Source organism: Talpa europaea, assembly GCF_964194135.1.
Source record: "Talpa europaea genome assembly, chromosome: 16".
Classification (NCBI taxonomy): Eukaryota; Metazoa; Chordata; class Mammalia; order Eulipotyphla; family Talpidae; genus Talpa; species Talpa europaea.
This window is the reverse complement of record NC_140084.1, coordinates 25,010,323-25,029,972: the sequence shown is the minus strand read 5'-3', so window position 1 is coordinate 25,029,972 and position 19,650 is coordinate 25,010,323. Positions and strand designations below refer to the sequence as shown.

The window sequence follows — 19,650 nt, the reverse complement described above, 5'->3', positions numbered from 1 at the left end:
CCAGTCCCACCCTTTCCTCTGGGGTGGGGTGGGGGCTCAGCTGCTGCCTCTTCCTGTTTTCTCACCACGCACTGCACCATGGCCTTGCCCCCTGTTCACCAGCTCTGCTCACCTAACAGGCTTAGCCACTTGGCTGTAAAGTAGAGGTTCAGGTGGAAACTCAGAGGGAGGGAGGGCTTATGAACACAGGTTTTATTTTGGGGATGTCATGTGTTCCCTTTAAATCTGTTTCTGTGCCCCCCTAATGCCAAGACTGCCCAAGACCATGGATATACCTCAGGAATGGTCTCCAGCCTCAGTGGTGGTCCCTCGGGCTCATCCCCTCTCCCTGCTATGGCTTCCTGCTGCCCCACCCAGGCCTGGAGCCTCCAGCTGCTGGCCAGCCCTGCTCTCCAGGCCCCACTCCCTCCTAGCTCCTCTGCCTGGCCTCCCTTTGCCTGCCTGGTCAGGTGCCAAGGGAAGCTACCCCGCCCCCAGCCCTGCCAGTGCCCTGGCAGGGGTTATTTCCACCCCCTGCCCCTGAAGCCCCGACCTTGCCTCACTGTCGGCCTCACCCACTAGATTGGGAGCCTCACAAGGGTGGGGACCAAGGCCAGGGCTACCATACCCTGGTGACAGCGTGCTGACATCTTGGTCTCTGGAGAGGTGGGGAGATGTTCGTTTGAATTTGGTGAGACATTGCATTTTGGGTTTCCTTGTTTTGAAGCCCTGACACTTGAGCAAGAGTTACTAGGTGACCTAGTGTGACCACTAAGAGGACAAGATCGTGGGGAGATGCTTCACTCTCAGTTACTTGTGAGCGCTTCACTATCAGTTAATTACCAAGCACCCACATAAGAGTCTCAATGGTTCTTTTGCTGACAAACATTTTTACCTGAAGTTTAACACACGCAGGAAGACACGCGCAACTGGTCAGGACACACACTGCTGTTTGCAGCCCCGGTGCCCGGGGTCGCTCGCTGGCCCTGTTGGCTGGGCCCAGAGGCAGCCACTAAAGCTCGGGGGTTGGGGGGAACACTGCAGACAGAGCCCCTCCTGCAAGAGGACCGCTCCCTCCGCCTGGACTGCACACGGAGGCTGTGTGTGGGGGTGGCTGGTAGGTGTTGAATGGGCCCCATCTGTAGTGTGCTGTGAATCTTATCCCAGGGCTGGTTCCAAGCTGCCAAGGTGAGCTGTGTCAGGAAGGACACATCTCTCTCCTGAGCAGGCGGGAGCCCCCAGCACTTGCATTTCAGGCTGGTTACTGTGAACTGCATAATGTTCACAGTTTCTGGGGAGACGCAGGGCAATGAAGGATGCTTCCCATCTCACACCCCTGCCAGGCCAACGTCTACTGGGCAGAAGGGCAGGGTCACTGCAGCTCCTCCCTCTCTATTGGCAGAGGGGACAGTGTCATTGGTGTCGCCTGAATGAACCTACCAGAAACACCTACTCCCTGTATTCACATTCTTTGTGGTTGAACCTGGAGGTCAAGGGTAAGCTGGGACTTGGACTTCCTGGCTCTGCACACCAGGTTCCTTTATCTCAGTCTCTCCAGCTGGACCACTCACAGCAGCCACCTGCTCCCACCTGCCCCTGGGGTCCAGCGGGCACAGTGGACAGGACAGAGAAGCACGGGCCAGGCACGGTGCGTGTCACAGCTGTGCACAGCGTGAGCTCATCTGGCCGAGTAGCCAGGAAGGGCTGGGCCCAGTGACGCAAGGCTGTGTGGCACCTGGGGACGACTGTTATCTGGGGTGCCTGCCAGGGTGGAAGGGTGGGGCAGCTTGTGGGTCTCAGGACACAGCACTGCTGTGGGCGCGCCAGGGGGTGGGCGCTGGGGGTGTGCTGTTTGGGCTGGATGGGGGTCATGAGCTGGCGTCACAGCTGCCGTGTGCATCCTTTCTGTTACTAGGGCCACACCCTTGGCTCGATGTTTTGGCTTTTTGTTAGACAATAAGTATTTAACTGACCATTCACTATGTGCAAGGCGGTATATCTAGGCTGCACTGCTTACAATGACAGACAAGACAGGATAAGTCCCTGAGCTCATGTTTACATTCTAGTGAGAAAAAAGATGGGGCTATGCGATCAGGTGCAGCAGGACTGAACCCCCTCGGGGAAGCCAGCTCCACACTGTGCAGCCCACCTTCGTCGACTTCACAGTGCTCGTCCTTCACAGCTCAGGAAAAGTTATCAAGAATGTTATTGACTCCGATTTTAATTTGTCTAGCACTCTTGTTAATGATGTCTATTTAAGACATCCATTAAAGGCCTATGAGGTTAATTAAATGGACAATTCCAATACCGTTCTATTAGCACCCCCTCTATTAAATTAATATTATAGACATTTAACAGATGTCTTAATTAGGCATTATAGCTAAGAAATGCAAACTAAATTAGAACTTAAGCCATTGTCCAGAAAGAAGGCTTTTTACCGTAATTTATGGCTTTTGGGGGGAATGTTCATGTTTACTCCTCAGAACCTGAGAGCAGTCATTTGACATTCTTTTCCAGCATCCAAACAGCATCCAAACAACATCCATCCCCAAAATTCCAAATCTATCACAGCCCAGACGTCAGAGCTGAGAGAGACTTCAGACACCATCTGGAGTCCAGGCTCCTCAAACATAAATGACGGATGAGCCAGCTGGGGTCCTGGGGACACACAGACCTCTCTGGGCCCCAGCCCCGGGTGGCAGCACATCCGGGGATCTGTTGCTGGCTTTTGGGAAGCTGCTGGCGCTGCTATAGGAAGTCCCCGGAGTCCCCTCAGGAATTTGCTTTAGTCTCATGGCCCCACTTGAGAGATGGGGACACTGAGACCCCAGACGACTCCAGGACTGCGAGAGGCCAGCAGTCTCCATGTCCTGGCCTGAATGACTTCTCTGGAAGCGCCTGCCATCTCTCCTCCCAGTAAGTTGGGCAGAACCTCAGGCATCTCCTGTGGGTTTCCTCACTTCCCTGCTGGCCCGAGTACCGCAAAGGGCGATTTCCTGGGTCCTCCTTCACGACACTGCAGACCTGGGCCCTGTGCCTCAGAGTGACCACATCCTGACATCCACAACTGCTCTTCCTCCGAGGACCCTGCCCTGCTCACCCATTGTGTGTGTTTTTGCCCCAACCAGACCTCAATGGGAAGGTGAGGATATTCAGCTGTTCACAGAAATGCAAGGGAACGTGGCAACCCAGGGAACAGATGGACACAAGTTCCTCTGTGCACCAGGTAGGAAACACAGTGGGAGGGGAGTTTGGGGTGCAGCAGCTGGGATGGCTTAGCTGGGTAATGGTCCAGGGTCTGAGGATGGGGTCCATGATGGATATTAGAGTTTTTCTGGGGAGCTCCATGGCTGGGATAGATGCCCTACCCCCAAATTTCTATGCAAAGGCCCAGACCCCCAATGCACTGCACTGGAGATGGGGCCGTTAGGAAGATGATTAAGGCTAAATATGGTGGGACCTAACCCCACAGGACTTTTGAGAAGAGGGAGACACAGAGCTCTCCTTCTCCCCAAGTGTGCACTGAGGAAGGCCAGCTGAGGACACAACAAGAAGGTGGCCAAGGAGGAGTGCTCACCACACACCAACCCCATGGCACCTTAACCTTGGCCCTCCAGCCTCTTGAATGGCGAGAAAACAATATTGTTTGAGCTGCACTATGGCAGCTACATGGGCCCAGTGGACTGCTGTGCTGACCAGACCCACGCTGCCCTCAAGTCCCCTCCAGCTACTCTTCTTTCCTCCCACCCTGTACTGCAGCATCTAAGGTTGGTCTTGCAAAAGCTAAGGGGCTCAGGGCCCACTCACTCTTTGGGGAACAGTGGGTCCCTGGACTGGTGCTCCTGGCTCCGTGCCATATCCCAAGGTGCTAATCGTCCTGCCGCTTGCTCCCTGGGCCTCTCTGGGACCAGGTTTCTTAGGTGCATCAAGGCTTATACACGCAGCAGAGTTAGCTGTGTCTCATAGGCCTTCACATCCAAAGCCCAGCTCTACTGGGGTCCCGTACCCTTGGCAGTGGGGACAGGAGGAGGGCCTGGAGGGTACCTCCGTGATAAGCCTGAGGCAGTGGTTCTGGGAACTGGACAGCCCTGAGCCATTCCCTGGGCCTCAGGTCTCATTCTGTGCAGCGGTCAGTGCGGCCTCATCAGTAACACTCACTTCATGTGGGCGGCCGGCCTGCCTGGCCCTCCCCAGCCCGGGGGCATGGCCGGCCCCTGGGTGGGCTGCGGGGAAAGCTGGGGTGCTAGAAGCAGGCCGCACAGCAGCAGCTTTGTGGCAGGTGTGCACTCTCGCCAAGTCTCCTTGGGTAGAGGGGGAGAATGTACAAATTAAACAGCCACTCACATGGAAACTTGAGTCTGCGCCAAATGAAAAACAGATTTCACATGGCAAGTGGTACCAACAACTTTTCTGGAAAGCAACTGTGTATTTACACAACATCGGCCGCCTTTTACATGGCAGAGGGGTAGGCAAGAGCAGTGTGGTTAGAAGTTCTAGCACCTCTGCTGCTACTGATGTGGCACTCTCGGATGCTGAAGAACAGCAGCTGCTGATGCCACGGCAGGTTTCCTCGGTGGGAAGCCAGGTGTAGAGGGAACGCTGAGGCACTTCAGAGCTGCGGCCTCATCCTTGTGGCCACCCTCAGTGCATGCGCGGCTTTGGAGCCTGATTTGAGTTTGAGTGCCAGCTCTACCCCTTAGGCAGTGAGGCTCTGGGCATGCGAGCATGTCAAGTCTCCTTTGGGCAGAACAAGGAGGCCATAGCCGTGGGCAGAGTCATGAGCCGGGTGGCCCTGAAAGGGTGCTGGGATGTGAGCTCTGCAGCACAGGCAGCCCGGGCTGCATGGAGAGAGCAGTCATGCCAACTCAGAGCCATCCCGTGAGCAGCAGTCACCGAGCACAGACAGAAGCAGGCTCAGCCCGGGTCTGGCCCCTGTGACGTGAGTGCACTGTGAGCCTGGGAGCGTGGTGCCAGAGAGCTAGGCCTTCCGCTCTCCTGTGCTAGTCAGTGCTCACACTTCCCTCTTCAAATGGTGTTCTCTACTAGGGTGGAGTCGCGCTGGTAAATACCGAGAAAGCAAAGCCTTCGGTATTGCTGCTTCCCCCGCAGTGAAAAGAAAAGCACATGAACTGGCCACAGTTCGTCACCGGGAAGCATTTCTGCCCTCACTATGCCGGTCAGAAAGCACTTACTCATCAAAGGAAAAGGGGCTGAAGGGTCTCCTGATCCTCGGGGCTTTTCTAATACCAGTCCCTGGAAGGCTGGCCCTGGCCGGTTTTTCCTTGGGCCCTGCCTGGAGGGGCTTTGTGGTTGGCCCGCGGGCCTGTGGGCTGGGCAGATGGAAGAGTCAAGCCTTTTGACAGCAACAGTGAAAATAAGAGGTTGGGCCCGCTGTTGGGGGCTCTGGCTTCCTAGTGGGTCAGATCCAGGAAGGGCTGCAGTTTATCTTCTCTGCAACCCATTTTTCTCTGGAGTCTAACAGGTTCTAGAAGGAGCACACTGCAGTGGGGTTAAGCTGGATGGGAGTGACCACTAAGCATGTCAGTGACCCATGCTGGCTCCAGGTCCAGGTGGACAAGCCCAGGGAACTTCACCAGTAACTTTTCTTCAACTTTCTTGAAACAGCAAATAAAGCCTTAGCTAGGCCAGAGTTCCTCAGCCCATGTGATCTAAAGGCAGGTGCCACAGATGCTCCATGCCCCTGACCTGGAGACGCAGCTCTGAAAGCAGGAGTTGCAGAGTGTACGAAAAAGCATGATCCATCTGGGTGAGCAGGAACAGGAATTAGCACAGAGGCTGCAGCCCCCGCCCCTATCCAGGGACTGGGGAAAAAAAAGTCTATACACATTCCAGAGTAAGGTGTGAGACCTGAGACTGCAGAACTGCCTTACTTCACCATCAGATGTGAAGGCACAGTGGGATTCAGGATCTCATCTGTGGGCCCCGGCCCCCTCGAGCTAAGCAAGTGTTTAAATCAGCCGGCCTCAGACCCTGGGCCAACCCCCACTCACTGTGTCCTCTCACGTGCAATAAAGCTTCACTCCTAACTCACCCAGACTGACTCCCGGGAGAATTCTTTCCTTCGCCAAAGTCGAGAACCTTCAGGGTCCCTCAGCACCCCCAGGCTCTGACACAGGTGCCACCTTGGGTTCCCCTTCCCTCCACCCACCTGCACTGCAGGAGATGTTCCTTTCAGTGGCGTTTATACCAACACGTGTGTTTCATTTTGACATGAACAAGGGATTTATCATACAACATTCAGAAACAGAAAGTACCAAGAAGAAATGAAAACCTGATAATCCCACTGCTCATCAACCAGTGTTAACCCCGCTGTCTTCTCTCTGCAGGAAGAACACAGAACCAACCTCAGACCCGCCCTCCTCCCGGACCTCCTGGCTCTGCTGATTCTCCTGGGTGACTCCATGGCCTGGCTCCACCTGGATGGGCTGGAGGTGGTCTCTAGTTGGAAGTAGCTGCTCACGCCTCGCTGGAAGCTAGGATCTGGTGGCAGGAGCTCACAGATCAATTGTCCCCTTTGCTTTGAACTTCTTTGCAGACCGCTCACTAGACCGGAGCTGGAATTTGCTCCCGTAAATGTAGGAAGTGAAGCCCTCGATTTCCACGGTGAACACGCAGTTTAGTTTTGGGATAACTGAAAGAAGGCAGGAGAAAAAGGATGAGGAAGAAAATTCTGGTTGATTTTTTTGCAGAATGTCATTTATAACAAGTCTGTATTAAAAAAGAAGCTGGTAAGCAATGGGGGAACGCACAAAGTAGCGGCACCAGGATTACAGGGGTTATTGTGACATGCAGCCAGCTTCTTTATATTTTAAATGTTACATCTAATTTTCAGGGCCAAAGGCTGTTAACTAAACTTCCAGAAACAGGTTTCCCCACATAACTTTCAGATGAACTCTTGGTTTTATGCTCAGTGGGGAAACTTGTTCACCACCTTCTGAGGTTTAAAATGAGAGCAGAAGAATGTACAAGGGGATGGTCGTGAAGCCGCAAACCTCCCCCTACACACGCACAACTTAATGCTAAAGGAACAAAAACCTGTAACTGTGGTTTCAAGATCTCTGGGCCCATGGGCATGGCTGGGGGTGGGATTTCTGACTGATGCACTTGTATTCACTTTCCTGGATCACAAAGGGTCACCACCAAGGGTACAGCTCTCAGCTCTCCAGGGACAGTGTGACCTTATCCCCACCCCCCCAACTTATGTTTACTATATTCCTCTGGGAGGTAGTAGTTTTTGGGTGGGTGAAGGCCCCCATCTTGGAGGCAGACCCAGACGTCTGGAGGGGCAGCTCAGCAGCCCTCCCTCCCCATGGACATTGAGTGCCCAAGGCGGCTGATGGACTTGGGATGCCTTGGGAGAGGGATAGGGGCAGGGGACAGTCTGCAGGCTGTAGGGTGAGCAGCTACCTGCTACAGGTGCTGACTTGAGAGGCCAAAGTGAACCTTAGAAGCATGAGGCAAGGGATGACGAAACAGGTGGGGGCCACAGCCCACAGCGCCCTCAAGGATAGTCCCGTACCTTTTAGCCGGTCTTCTTTGGTGATAATTTTGAAAACATGCTTTGTTTCCTGTAGGAGGATTCCCGTAACACCCACATAGGAGGGGCATTTGGATTTTGTGACTGCAAAGGAAAAAGGAATTCAAGGCTCAGGCTTCCGTGGTGTTGGGAAGCAGCGAACAACCAGGCTGTGGGGGTTCTGGGGGTTCTGGTCCCACCCTCAAGCCAGCAGAGGAAGACAGGGCACCCATAGGGGCAGGGACCACGCTACCCAAGAATCAGGTTTTCCTGTAGCCTGTGTGCTCTGATGGCAGCAGTGTTCTCTGGAGGCCTGAAGCCATAGGGGTCTGGCCAGGATGCTGGGGCCAAGATGTCACCCTTGTGTCCAGCACCACCAGGGCCCACAATCAGGTTGCTCTGGTGGATCCATGCCTCTTTATAGGGTCAAAATAAACATTGTCCACCAGGATCCCACATCCCCCTTGCTCTGACTGGAGTGGGATCATGACACAGGGTACCCAGAGTAACTGGTACTGTGGGCAGCAGGCTGTTTGCCCCCTGACCATGTCACAGTGTAGTCAACAGACACTCAATGGCACCTGTCATGTGCCTGGCACTGTTCTAAGTAGGTTCTGGGCACAGCAGTGAATGAGGCAGTCCTGGGGCCTGCTCTCATGGAGCTGGTGTTCTGAAAATACAGACAACTTATATTTTCTGATAGTGATAAGTGCTATAAAGAAAACTGGGACAGGATAAAGGGGGTCACCTTTAGTGACCGTGGAAGTGACATCTGAGCAGGGAACTGAGTCATGAGGAGTCAGCCTATGATCACACAGAACGCTCTGGGCAGAGGGAAAGAGCAAAGGCAAAGGCCCTGTGGCAGGAAGAACTGCTGTGTGGTTAGACTTAGTGCCGAAGGAGTTGGAGAAGCCTTTTAGATCACAGTTAAGGAGGCAAAAGGGACGTGATCTGATTCCTGTTCTAACACCTTTGCTCTGGCTGCTCTGGCAGGGGAGGAAGTGTTAGCAGGGAGACATTAGGAGCTTCCACATCCAGGGGAGATGATGGTGGCTGAGATCCAGGTGCTAGAACATGCTAATGGATTGGAGGTGGGGAATTAGGAAAGAAGAAATGTAGATACCTCCTAGGTTTCTGGCCTAAACAGCCATGGTAAACAGTGGTATCATGACCTGTGCCTCAGGGAGGGCTGGTTTGAGAAGGGGGCCTGAGTTCTGTTTGGTTAAGTAAGCCTGCGACACCCACTGAGCCAACGGACATCCAGGTGGCAGTGGGACAGCTGGACAAAAGAGTCAGGAGTTTAGGGGAGTGGTCTGTGCTGGAGACAACAACTTGGGAGCTAGAGAAAAGGACTTTCTGTTCAAGATTCCAGACTAAGGGCGAGTGCCAGCAGCTGCTGTACCCTGAGATGCCAGCAGTGGTCCCTATGTGGGGAAAGAGCACAGAAACCACTTAGAGTGTTCAACAAGTGGTCAGAAGGGGCTATAGGCATCTTGCATCCTAAGTGCTGCTGATGTGGGGAAAGTGGCTGGCATAGAACCCAAGCCTGCAGCACAGTGCTCTGTTGCCAGAGTGACAACACGGGCATCCAGATGACCACATGCTCTTAGACAAATTACCTGAAACAATGGCGCCATGAAGATCTGCCTTTAGTAGCTTGGCTTGAATCATCTGTGGCTGCCTAGAGGGTAAACAGAAGCCCTAAATGATAGAGTTCTGAGGGAAGCAAGCAGGTTTATAAATGCCTGCAGTCAGACAATGCAGACAGGTGGCTCCTAAAGCCACATTTGCAGTGATCATCAGACTCGAGTTCTGCCCCCAAAGGACAAAGCCTCAGAAATGCAACTTACGTGTCTGGCTTGAGACCATTGCACAGGTCCCGGATGTACTGCTTCCAAAGTTCATGTAGAGGGAGAAAAAGACTGTATCTGTGGCAGAGTAAGAAAAAGGTAAAGTTAGGCTATGTGAACCTGGGACTATAATGGTCAAAGAGCACAGTGCAAGGACCAGGATCTGGGGTCATGGGGAACTGGGCGCAAATCCTAGTTTTACTGGGATGGCCCGACTAAAACCAAGGGCCTTCACTCCTTAAATCTCAGTCTCCTCATTGGTAGAAACCTCAAAAGCCTAAGTTTCCACTAATGAGAAGAGAAAGGTGTTTTCTCTTGCCCCTTCATTTTCCCTGGTGGTTCAATGTAGCCATGACAACTGGAGTTCAAGCAGACATCTCAGGCCACAAGGCAACATCTGAAGGTGGTGGAGCAGCGAGGATGCATTCCAGAACTCAATGCCTGGGTCTCTGACAGCTGTGGAGTTGCCTGCCATCCCAGGACAGCATCCATCTGGACAGCTTTTCACAGGGAGAAATAAACTGCAATCGTATTTAAGCCACTGTTTTTTTTGGAGGCTTTATTATAGGAAGTAGAACCTCTAAGTAAGGCAGTTCTAAGCAAGTCCTCGTGTAAGGTAACAGCTCTGTCTGGGGAAGAGTGAGCAGGTGGCGAAGTGAAGGGGAGGGCTGAAAGGGCCTTAAAGGCTTTCCTTGGGGCCACTATCACTCTCCTGGTGTCTTGTGGGGAATCAATTCACTTACATGAAGCCGCTGGTTAAAGCAATGAGAACCTTAAGCTCAAACCTAAGTGGGCTGTACTGGTGGCGATAACAGCAAAGCAAACCTGGGGAAAGGCAGCAGATCCTTCCTCCATCCAAAGCCCAGCTGCTTTCACAAGAGGGGCCATGGACAAAGTGACAGACTTTACTTGTCTTGTGGGATGTGGGAGGCTATTTGGCAGATCTTAAAGAAAAGCCTACAAAACGGTACTAAGAAATGCAAATGCCAAGAAGGATGGAGAGTCAGCCAGGGGGAGGAACACATCCTCCCACAGAGAGGGATGTGCCCCTATCAGAAACTTCCGAAACATGTGGGCAGCACGTACTTTGGCAATAGAACCCCACTGGGTGATTCTGTCTAATGCTATTAAAAGCTACAAAGTGATATATATTAAGAAATATCAGTTCCTCTTTTTCTAAGAAAGCTGAAAGACAAAACAGCCTGTTGCCATGGGCAACAGACTCATTTATGGCACGGGTCTTATTAGTTAAGGCTAGGACAGAAGCCAAACAGAGTCTCACAGCGCCTTGCTATTAAAAACCAAACCCAAACACAGTCTGAACGGTAAAGGCAGGCTGCCCCCTTGTGGCAGAAGCGGGAGGGACTTGCTAGCGCAAGCAGAGCAGGGGCTGCCTGGCAGGCACTCGCTTCTCAAGTCCTCCCCCAGACCAGGAAGATTCAGTTTCAGTGGTAGGAGGGCAGGAAAGGCTGAACTTACCTCTGCTGCTCTGGTTTAATTTCAAAGAGCCGCAGCTCACGTCTCTGCCTGGCGGAGAGACCTTTGGATTTCTTTCTCTTCTCCTTTCGCTTCCGGCGTGTGAAGTACTCCAGAACAACAGCCTTGCGCTGCAGCTGGTCCTCACGGGCTTGCTGGCTCATGTGAGGCAAGCTGCGCTTCAGGAAGGCCTTCACAAAGGCTTCAGCCCGCTGGGTTCCTGGGTGCTGTGTGGGGACAAGGCAGCATAGTGTTCACTGCTCTGGTTGGGGCAATCAGGGACTCCAGGCGCTCCCTCAGTACTGCTGCAGCAGTTGGGCTGTCTTTGCCAACCCACGTTTCTACCGCCCGAAGCTCACACAATCTCCCATCTGCCAGGGTTTACCAGCAACAGCTGTCCAGATGTGAAAGTCACACTCAAATGCCAATTCGTGACTGTCACACAAACCAGCTAGGTCAAACGCTGGCTTTCTACCCTGTTTCCGATGAAGATATAAAAAAAAAATCCCTCAACTTTATATTTGGAAGCAAAGATGGCAGGAAGGAAAGCTGAAGAATGTATGACAATATTTAAACAGTCATGACCAGCTGAAGACAAGCTCAGAGTAGATTCCAGCTATGGCCTTGGAGGAAGCGCACCCAACACCACAGAGAATATGTAACAGGTGTTTCAGGGTGGGCTGAGCCTCAGGGGCAGAAATTCTGACACTGCATCCACCTTACAATCCCTTTGACTTGGGTTTCTAGTCCTGTGGGTGCAGTACGGCTACTCTCCAAGTCTGCACCCACATCACTGTGGGGAAAGGGCTGTCAGGGTATCTCAGCCCTGCTCCCACAGAGTGAGGCCTTGTGTGACCGTGACTGGGCACATGCCCTCAGAAGGGGGGCCTTCTGAGCAAACACTTGTCACGATGGTGCGTGACTCTGAAGAGAACTCCACTGCCTCTCGAGCTGGCGCTCCACCAGTCTATTCCTCACTCAGACAGGTGCCTGAGTTCTGCCACAGCCCCGGGCAGCACTTTCCTATCTCATTGCTGGGTCACTTCCTGGATCCATGTTGCACTAACCAGTTGTAAACACCCTGAAGCTAGTCTATCAACAGTAAGCAAGCTCTCCCCTTCATGGCAGAAGCAGGGGAGGGAGATAAAAATGTGATCACATAATCTTCATGGCTGCTCATAGGAAGGCAGGCAGTTGGTTCCAGCTTTGTATGTTAGACCCCAAAATCATTACCGTCATTATTATTACTATGAGGAGAACATTATTTGATTCTTTTAAATACCTAAGTGGCTCCTCTTTCATGGAGAAGCCAAATCAAGGTATATTATTTTTTTCAAAATCTAGACTTCAAGACTTTGTCCTCATTATGAGTCACCAGTGGAGTTTCTGCCATATTGGCAAGGCTCGTTTGCAGCCTGAAGACACAGCACAGTGTCAAGGTCACATGACAGTGACAATCAGGACAGGCTTTGGGTGGGTATAGGCCCCTACATGGGGCGGGGGACACAAGATCTAGAAGTCCCAGGTAGGGGCCTCCCTCGTGGTGCAAGGGGTTAAATCTCAGCACTATGAAGCTACTGGCAGTCACTGCAGCATGAGTTTGAACCCCAGCCAGGGAGCTGACCTACATGGTGCAGCAGACCTCTCCTGTCTCACCTGCTGCTCCTCTCAGCAGTGTATTTCAGTCAATCCACCTGTTCTGCTCCCCACTCTGTCTCTGGTAAATCTTCTCACCCCCCATCCCCCCCTGCACCTCTGGCCTACATCCTAACTCTTGTATGCATAAATAAATAAAATAAATCTTAAAAAAAAAAAGTCCCAGATAACCAAACTCCATTTTGGCACAATAGGAAGGAGGGCAGTATATGGAAACAAGCCATGAGAACAGAGACCCTGACTGAGTCTAAAAAATCTGCTGGGAAAATGAGGAGCAGGACATGAGAAAGACAATCTAAAGCAATACTAAAGGCTTAACAGTCACTGACCCATCACCTCTGGCACTGTACCTTAACATCGAACTCTTGTGTCTCTTGCTGGGATAAGGCATGGTAAACCACATCTGGGAATTGAAAGAAAGCAAACATGAAATGATCAGTTCCTGCTGGGTATGGTCAGAAGACCCAAGACTTTTTAAACTATGAATATAAACACTTATCCGAGACAGGAGAAGATGCGGTATATAAAAAGCATAGTTTTAAAGTTTTCTTGGGTGTCTCTTATCTGACTCTCCAGTCACATCTATCTAAGTTCCAAGGGTATGCTTTAAAACAGTGCTTCTCAAACTTTAATATGTGTAAGAATCTCTGGGATCTTATTAAAATGGTGATTCTTGGGCAGATTCCCAGATTCTGCAGTTCTATTACAGGCCAGCAGATCAGAGTTGGAATTGCACAGATTTTAAATACTACATTAGAAGCTTGCGCCATTGCCTAATGAAGTAACTCATTTGAAAATTATGTGACAGAGCTTTCCAAGATGCAAATAGTTGGAAATATTATATTTTGTTGACTGTAAGATGCTTTGAAAAAAGGATTTCCCTCATTTTAGTATCTATTAAAGTTAAGATATACCATACAATTGATGCTGTGCTAAATTGATAAAACACAGTAGACCTTTTTTCAAACTGAAAACATATATCGATCAATGTAGTTTCAACCTCTAAAAACTTCCACACTATTGTTTCTTATTTGTCTGGAGAAGGAAACTGCAGCACTGGGGACAGAATATGGGTGTGAATGGAATATGAACGAGACAAAGGTCTGGTTTACAAGCCAAAAGACTAGAAAATTTGGCTTATACTATACTCTGTGGATTCCACCTCCGATCCCTTGTGCTTCGCTGAGTATATCTGAACAAGCCTGGAGTCCAGTTCTCCCTCAAATGGATGTGGGAATTAAAACTAATTTGTACAGAATAATTTGCATGGCCTGGGGCCCCATGAATGACTGTACTTCACTTCTCACAGTTGCTTAGCCTTAGTCTTGTAAGTCTTTTTGTTAATAATAGACACCTGACAGTTACTGAGCATTCATTACTTGCCATGCGCCTGATTAAAAGTCATATATATTTTATCTCAATACTAACAAGTCTTCAGAGTAGTTATGATTCCCATTTTGTACACAAGAAAATTGAAGCTCAGCTATGCTGACACATATAACTTGATTAGACATCTGGGTAGGGAGAGATAGGAATGGAACTCAAAATTGTGATCCAAAGCCTAATTGTATCTACACCGACCTATCTATAACTATCCTGGGTATCGGCTCCCCTCTCCTCCACGCAACTCCTAAAGCTTTGGGTTAGTGACAGCATTCCCCAACATGCTCCCAGCGCTTTAACTAGTCAAAGGTCGTTCACAGAAGAGCAGGCTGGGCAGACATCATTATCAGTACCTTACTGAAGAGGAAACCAGGTCGCAGAAAGAAGCATGGGCTTTGACCACGGTCACCAGGAAAGTAGTGGCCAAATCGGGTCAAAGGTGGGCCCGCCTCTAGCATCACAAATCATGAGAAACCCCTATCCCCCAAGTAATCTCCAGGACTGATCTCAAGCCTTAGCTCAGAGACTAATCAGCCCCTCAGTTTCACTTATGTAAAGTGGAACAATTACCATGTCACTTCAGTTAGAACTCCGCAGCTACCCTTTGCATGCATCAGCATCTGGCCCCGGACCCTCAATACCCAACCCCTCTTCAATTTTGTAGCTTTCAACCCCGCTTACTTTTCATTCTCGGGCCGCTTCCGGTGCTCTCTGATGACGTTTCCTTCAAGTGTCGCGCTCTTTCCCTCTTTCTACTTAATTCAGTAACCCTGGACCACTAAAGCGTCTCTCCTCAAAGTCTGCGGAAGAGAGGTTCTTAGTGCGAGAGGCCGCGAGGTAAGCGAAGGCGACAGACGGATGCACTCCAGCAAACCGCCAGGGTCGCAGGCGCTGGGCGCGTGTAGATGGCGCCTCGCGTGACGTCACTGCTGCGCCGACCTAGTGTGGCGCATGCGCCGCGGAGCGAAATTCCCAGTTAGCAGCCGGACTTGTCGGCTTAACCTGCGGTTTGGGGCTTGCGGGTTTGTGGGCGTGGGAGGCCCAGGAGCTGCAGGCGTGGGCGTCTGCAGTGCTTGTGAAGGACTGGAGTGGAGCGAGGCGGGCCGACTTGGAGAGGACACGCGGGAGGTCGGGGACCGGGAGAGGGCGGAAATGGGATTGGGGGTGACCGTGGTGGGGAATGAAGCCTCTAGGGTTCCTACTCAGTCGGGTAATTAAAGATGGGTTGGAAGCTGAAGTTCTAGTTTTGTGTCTACTGCTTAGTAGCTTGTCTACTGCTTAGTAGCTCTGTGACCTCCATTAATACACTACCCATCTCTGGTGCTCACTTGTTCCATCTGCTGTGAGGGAGGAGCGACTAATGGTCTTTGAACGTTTTCTTGAGACCCAGAATATTAGTTTCTATCAATAAAATAAAAGGTAAAGTATTGATTCTTATTGCTCTGGGGGAAGGCTCCAAGTTGTGGGGGCACATTCTGGGCAGACCTCTCAGAAATAACTGGGTGCTGTGGCCTTAATTTTTGTTGAGTGCTGGGCCAGTCTTGGTGGTGTGCACTGGTGTTGGTGTGCTCTAAGTCAACTTTAAACACTATGTAAACATTTAAAGTTAAAAAAATAATTCAAGGGAACCCTGGGAGTATGTTCACGGATTCTGCCGGTATTTTGAGAAGTGCTGGTTCAGTTTCCTTGGGCAGTGACCTTATGCCAGGTTGATCTTAAAGGTAAGCCTGCTGGTCCTGAAATTGAATGGCTATAAGGTGACTTGTTCAAATGAGCCTGAAAGCATTTGCCTTACTTGTAAATTACCATCAAAGTGGAAACACATTTAAACCAAAATGTATTGTACTCGCAGATGCCTGAAAAAAGAAGTCTAGGACTAAGTTTGAGAAACTAAGTTTGAGAACCTGTTGTTGGAGCTTCATGCCAAGCCACCACCAGATTTGAATTTTACTAGCAGCAGGAGACATCAAGACAGTAAGAGCCAGTTTCAGAGCTGTGACTCAAGGAGGCCCTTTTGAGTAATACCTTTGTGTTTATGGAGGTAAACTCTAAACTCCCAATTGATTTACCCTTCTCAAGTAGCCAGGACTGCCCTGGAGGATTTGCCAATCTCCCCTAGATTCCCTGAGTGTGGTGGCACGGGCACTCCTGGAGCTGCAGTTACTCCATAATCACCAGTTGTTTTTTTTTGTTTTTTTTTTTTTAAAGCAAAAACCACTTATTATTTTCAGGAAATAATTGTCTATGTATGTACCTGTCCTTAGGTGGTGTTGGTATTACTGTGATTGTAGGAGTAAAACATTAGAAACCACTTGATATTTGATAACTACGGAATAAGTAAGTAAATTAAATACATTACACCCTTCAAGAATTCACCAGCTCTTTGGATCATCTCTGAAGGATCGTCTCTGGAGAGTCTTATTTAGTAGGTGGGTTCCCACGTGATATTTATGAGTAATTAAGTTTGGGAATTATACATTTATGTAACTGGAATACCACATAGCATCATTTTTTTTAAAACTGTACAAAATATTGGTAAAACCAAATAAAAATAGAACACTAAGATCCTGAAAGTTTTTGTAGTTGGGTAAGCAAGCTTATGATAGACTTTTTTCTTTTTGTCTGGTTTCCAAATTTTATTCAGTGACAAGACTTTCTTAAGACTTCCTTTTTTTATGGCTATAAATGGTAAGTGTTCGAGCATGGGTCCACATGTGTTTCCCACTAGAGATTTTGAAAGTTCCTTGGGAAGTCACAGGGCAAAGATGTTATTGTCAATAACCTACCCCTTCTCCCCTGGCCCCCCGCCAACAGTTTATTATAAAGAACTTCAAATATACAGAAAAATAGAAAGATGATTGCAGTGACTACCCTTATATCTGAGATTCTATAGTGAACATTTTGCTGTACAGGTTTCTTTTGATTGCTACCTTACAACAATTAAGCTGCTAGGGTGAGTACTTAAGAAATGTTTCCTGTCTTAACTCAGATTAAACCTCTACTGTTAAATATATATCTGAAAGTTAGGGCATTCCTTATAAACACAAGATAATCTACAGAGGCCATTTATCTAATATCCTGTAATAATACAGTGGAGGGGCCTCCTTGGTGGCACAGGCAGTTGAGGGCCTCACTGTGAAGCTGTCCACAGCCTCTGCAGCATGGGTTCGATCCCAGTCGGCTGGCGAGAATCCCACATGGCGAGGCAGACCTCTCCTGTTGCACCCGCTGCTCCCCTCAGCAGTGTATTTCGTCAGTCTGCCTATTCTGTTCCCCTCTCTGTCTCTGGTGAATCCTCTCACCCTTCTGCGCATCTGGCCCGTACCCCAGTTCTTGTATAAATAAATAAAATCTTTAAAAAAAATACAGTGGAAAAGTATTTTTTTGCATCCCCTTTCTGCCATTATTGGATTAAAGAAAAACATTTCTAGTTTATTTTTTTTTAAGTATAAGGAAAGATGCTGAGGGAATACCTGCAAGCTTGCCATGAGAACATGGAAGTCTTTGTTTTCAGTGAAAGCTGTAATTTGAGTTAAAAAGGGCAGTTATTTTATATATTATATGTGTAAATACATTTGTGTAAATTTACATGGGCACACATATGTGTTCATATGTGTGCATATACTCTAGAATTTTTCCTTTTTCTTTTCAATGATGAAGCCTGGTGTATTTGATAGTGATGAGGCCTGTGCTGCTTTTCTACACTAGGAAGACCTTGTCTGTATCGGGGTTGCTTCTTGAGGTGACTTGGAGCACTCAGTGAGAGATGATGCTCATATTAGCACAGGCCTGCACAGACAGTGCCATCACCCGCGTGCTCCCAAAGCTGCAGCAGTCCTTGAGGCGCAGGATTATCAACATCCCTGCCCCACTCTGCCCTTGATCTTTTCCCTGGCCCAGATGTGGTGTGTTGGCAAGGGGAATTATTCCTTAGGCTTGGTGGTGTTACAAGAGACCAGCTGCACTGATAGCAAGAGATAGGCAGGTTGTAAAGTGCCAGTGCTGATGGACATTCCCGATAGCAAACCCTTTTCTGCTGGGTTAGTGGGTGCTCTGGCTTCAAGAATCAAAGAACCCCAGATGCTTGCAGGAGAATGACAGCTCAGTCCCTTCTGATCAGGAGATAGCACTGCACTCTCAGTCAATTTAAGACCAACTGTTTGGAAATGGCAGGCCTGTGACACTTGGCATATATGGTCAAATAGCAATTTCTGGAAACCAGGTTTCCCAGTCTTTGAACCTCCAAAAGTCACTCTTCAAGGTTACCTTGATCCCAAATGTCTAAAATAGTACTATACTATGCTACTGTAGTTGCAACTATAGTAGACTCTTGCAGTGCCCTGAAGAAGTTTCACCATGACCTGAGCCTATTGAGGAAAACTTGCTTTGGTGAAGTCAGGCCAGAGCACAGCCACCTGGCAGGAAAAGATGTGTCCATCCTGGGAGATGGATGTGCTTTTTAGTCTTCTCCAGTCTCTTCCATTCTTTAATAGACAGCCTCCAGCTTAAAATGTGAAAAACAAAATATATATTATGCATAAAGTTGTGGTAATTGAGCCAGTCAAGAGAATTGTCACTAAAATAGAAGCATAGATGACCAGATGTTTGATGACAAGGCCTTTAAAATACTATTGTGCACACATCTAATAACCTAGAAAAAGGCAGACAAATGGTGAAAAGCAAGGAGTTTTAGCAGAGCGATGGAAACTCTTGAGTTAAAAAATACATTTAGTGTTTCCTGTGATGGCCATCAAATGCCCACACGTTCAGACTGACCTTTTTCATAATGACTGAGATAATGTCCGCAGACCACACACGCCTGTCCTTTTTAATCATTTGATAAACAAATAGGAATCTGACAAGCCTGAGGCCTCTCTGGGCCTGTATCTTGCTTGTTAAATGATGGAGTCCTGGGTGCTGGGAGCAGCCTCCTGCAGCCCCTGTGCCAAGGTGCCGGAGGGGAGGTCCCTGGGGAGGCTGGCAGTGTGTGTGCTGCTTTGCAGGGCCTTTTCCTCTGAGAGCCTTTAGCCATCTGAAGAGCTGGGACGGGATGTTGGCAGCTGAGAATGGCTCAGTCCAGGCTGGACTCCACATCGTTTTTCATCTCCCATGTCCATGTCAGTCCTCACAACCGAGGCCCTATCCTTGCCTATCAGTGTGATCACGGGGAGGATTGGCCCCCGTTTGCCCAGAGCATTGGGTTGTGTGGCAGTCAGGGCCCCGGAGGGCTCAGCAGCCCTGTGAGCTTGGAGTGGCGCCTCTTCCTCTCAGGTCTGTGGACTGAATGGGGACCAGGACACATCTCTAATGTATGCCTCGAGGCCCGTGGATTTCTGCTCTTGTAGGACTGATGGCCGAGAGGGGCGCCCCCACACTAGTCCCATCAGGAGTGGAGAAGAGGGCTGAGACCCATGGGGGTGGGTGGTGGGATAATGGGGGTGGAATGGGAAGGAGAGAGTGGCTGGAAATCTCAGTGACATGGCAAACTTCAAGTTTTTGACAAAGACTGTCTGCTGTGAAGTCTATTTTTCTATCTAGTGCAGTTCCTTGATGCCTGAAGAATTATTGGATTTCATATTAATTTGGCCATTTGCACTATGGCAGGTTGTATTGGCATTTTTTTTAATATATATATATTTTAAGATTTATTTATTTATTTATACAAGCATGGGGTACAGTCAGAAGCGTGGGAGGGTGAGAGAATTCACCAGAGCCAGAGTGGGGAGCAGAGCAGGCAGACTGATGAAGTACACTGCTGAGGGGAGCAGC

At 49.5% G+C, this 19,650-nt stretch overlaps 1 protein-coding gene across 1 annotated transcript; it reads right to left on the bottom strand.

Moving 5' to 3' along the window:
- Positions 1 to 6,494: 6,494 nt before the first annotated feature.
- Positions 6,495 to 13,884, bottom strand: POP4 (POP4 homolog, ribonuclease P/MRP subunit; the record flags this gene model as incomplete). Its single annotated transcript, XM_084256850.1, has 7 exons — positions 6,495 to 6,631; positions 7,520 to 7,621; positions 9,136 to 9,197; positions 9,367 to 9,444; positions 10,846 to 11,069; positions 12,849 to 12,901; positions 13,878 to 13,884. 7 exons carry the CDS (start codon positions 13,882 to 13,884, stop codon positions 6,495 to 6,497), a joined length of 663 nt encoding a protein of 220 aa, XP_084112976.1.
- Positions 13,885 to 19,650: the final 5,766 nt, after the last annotated feature.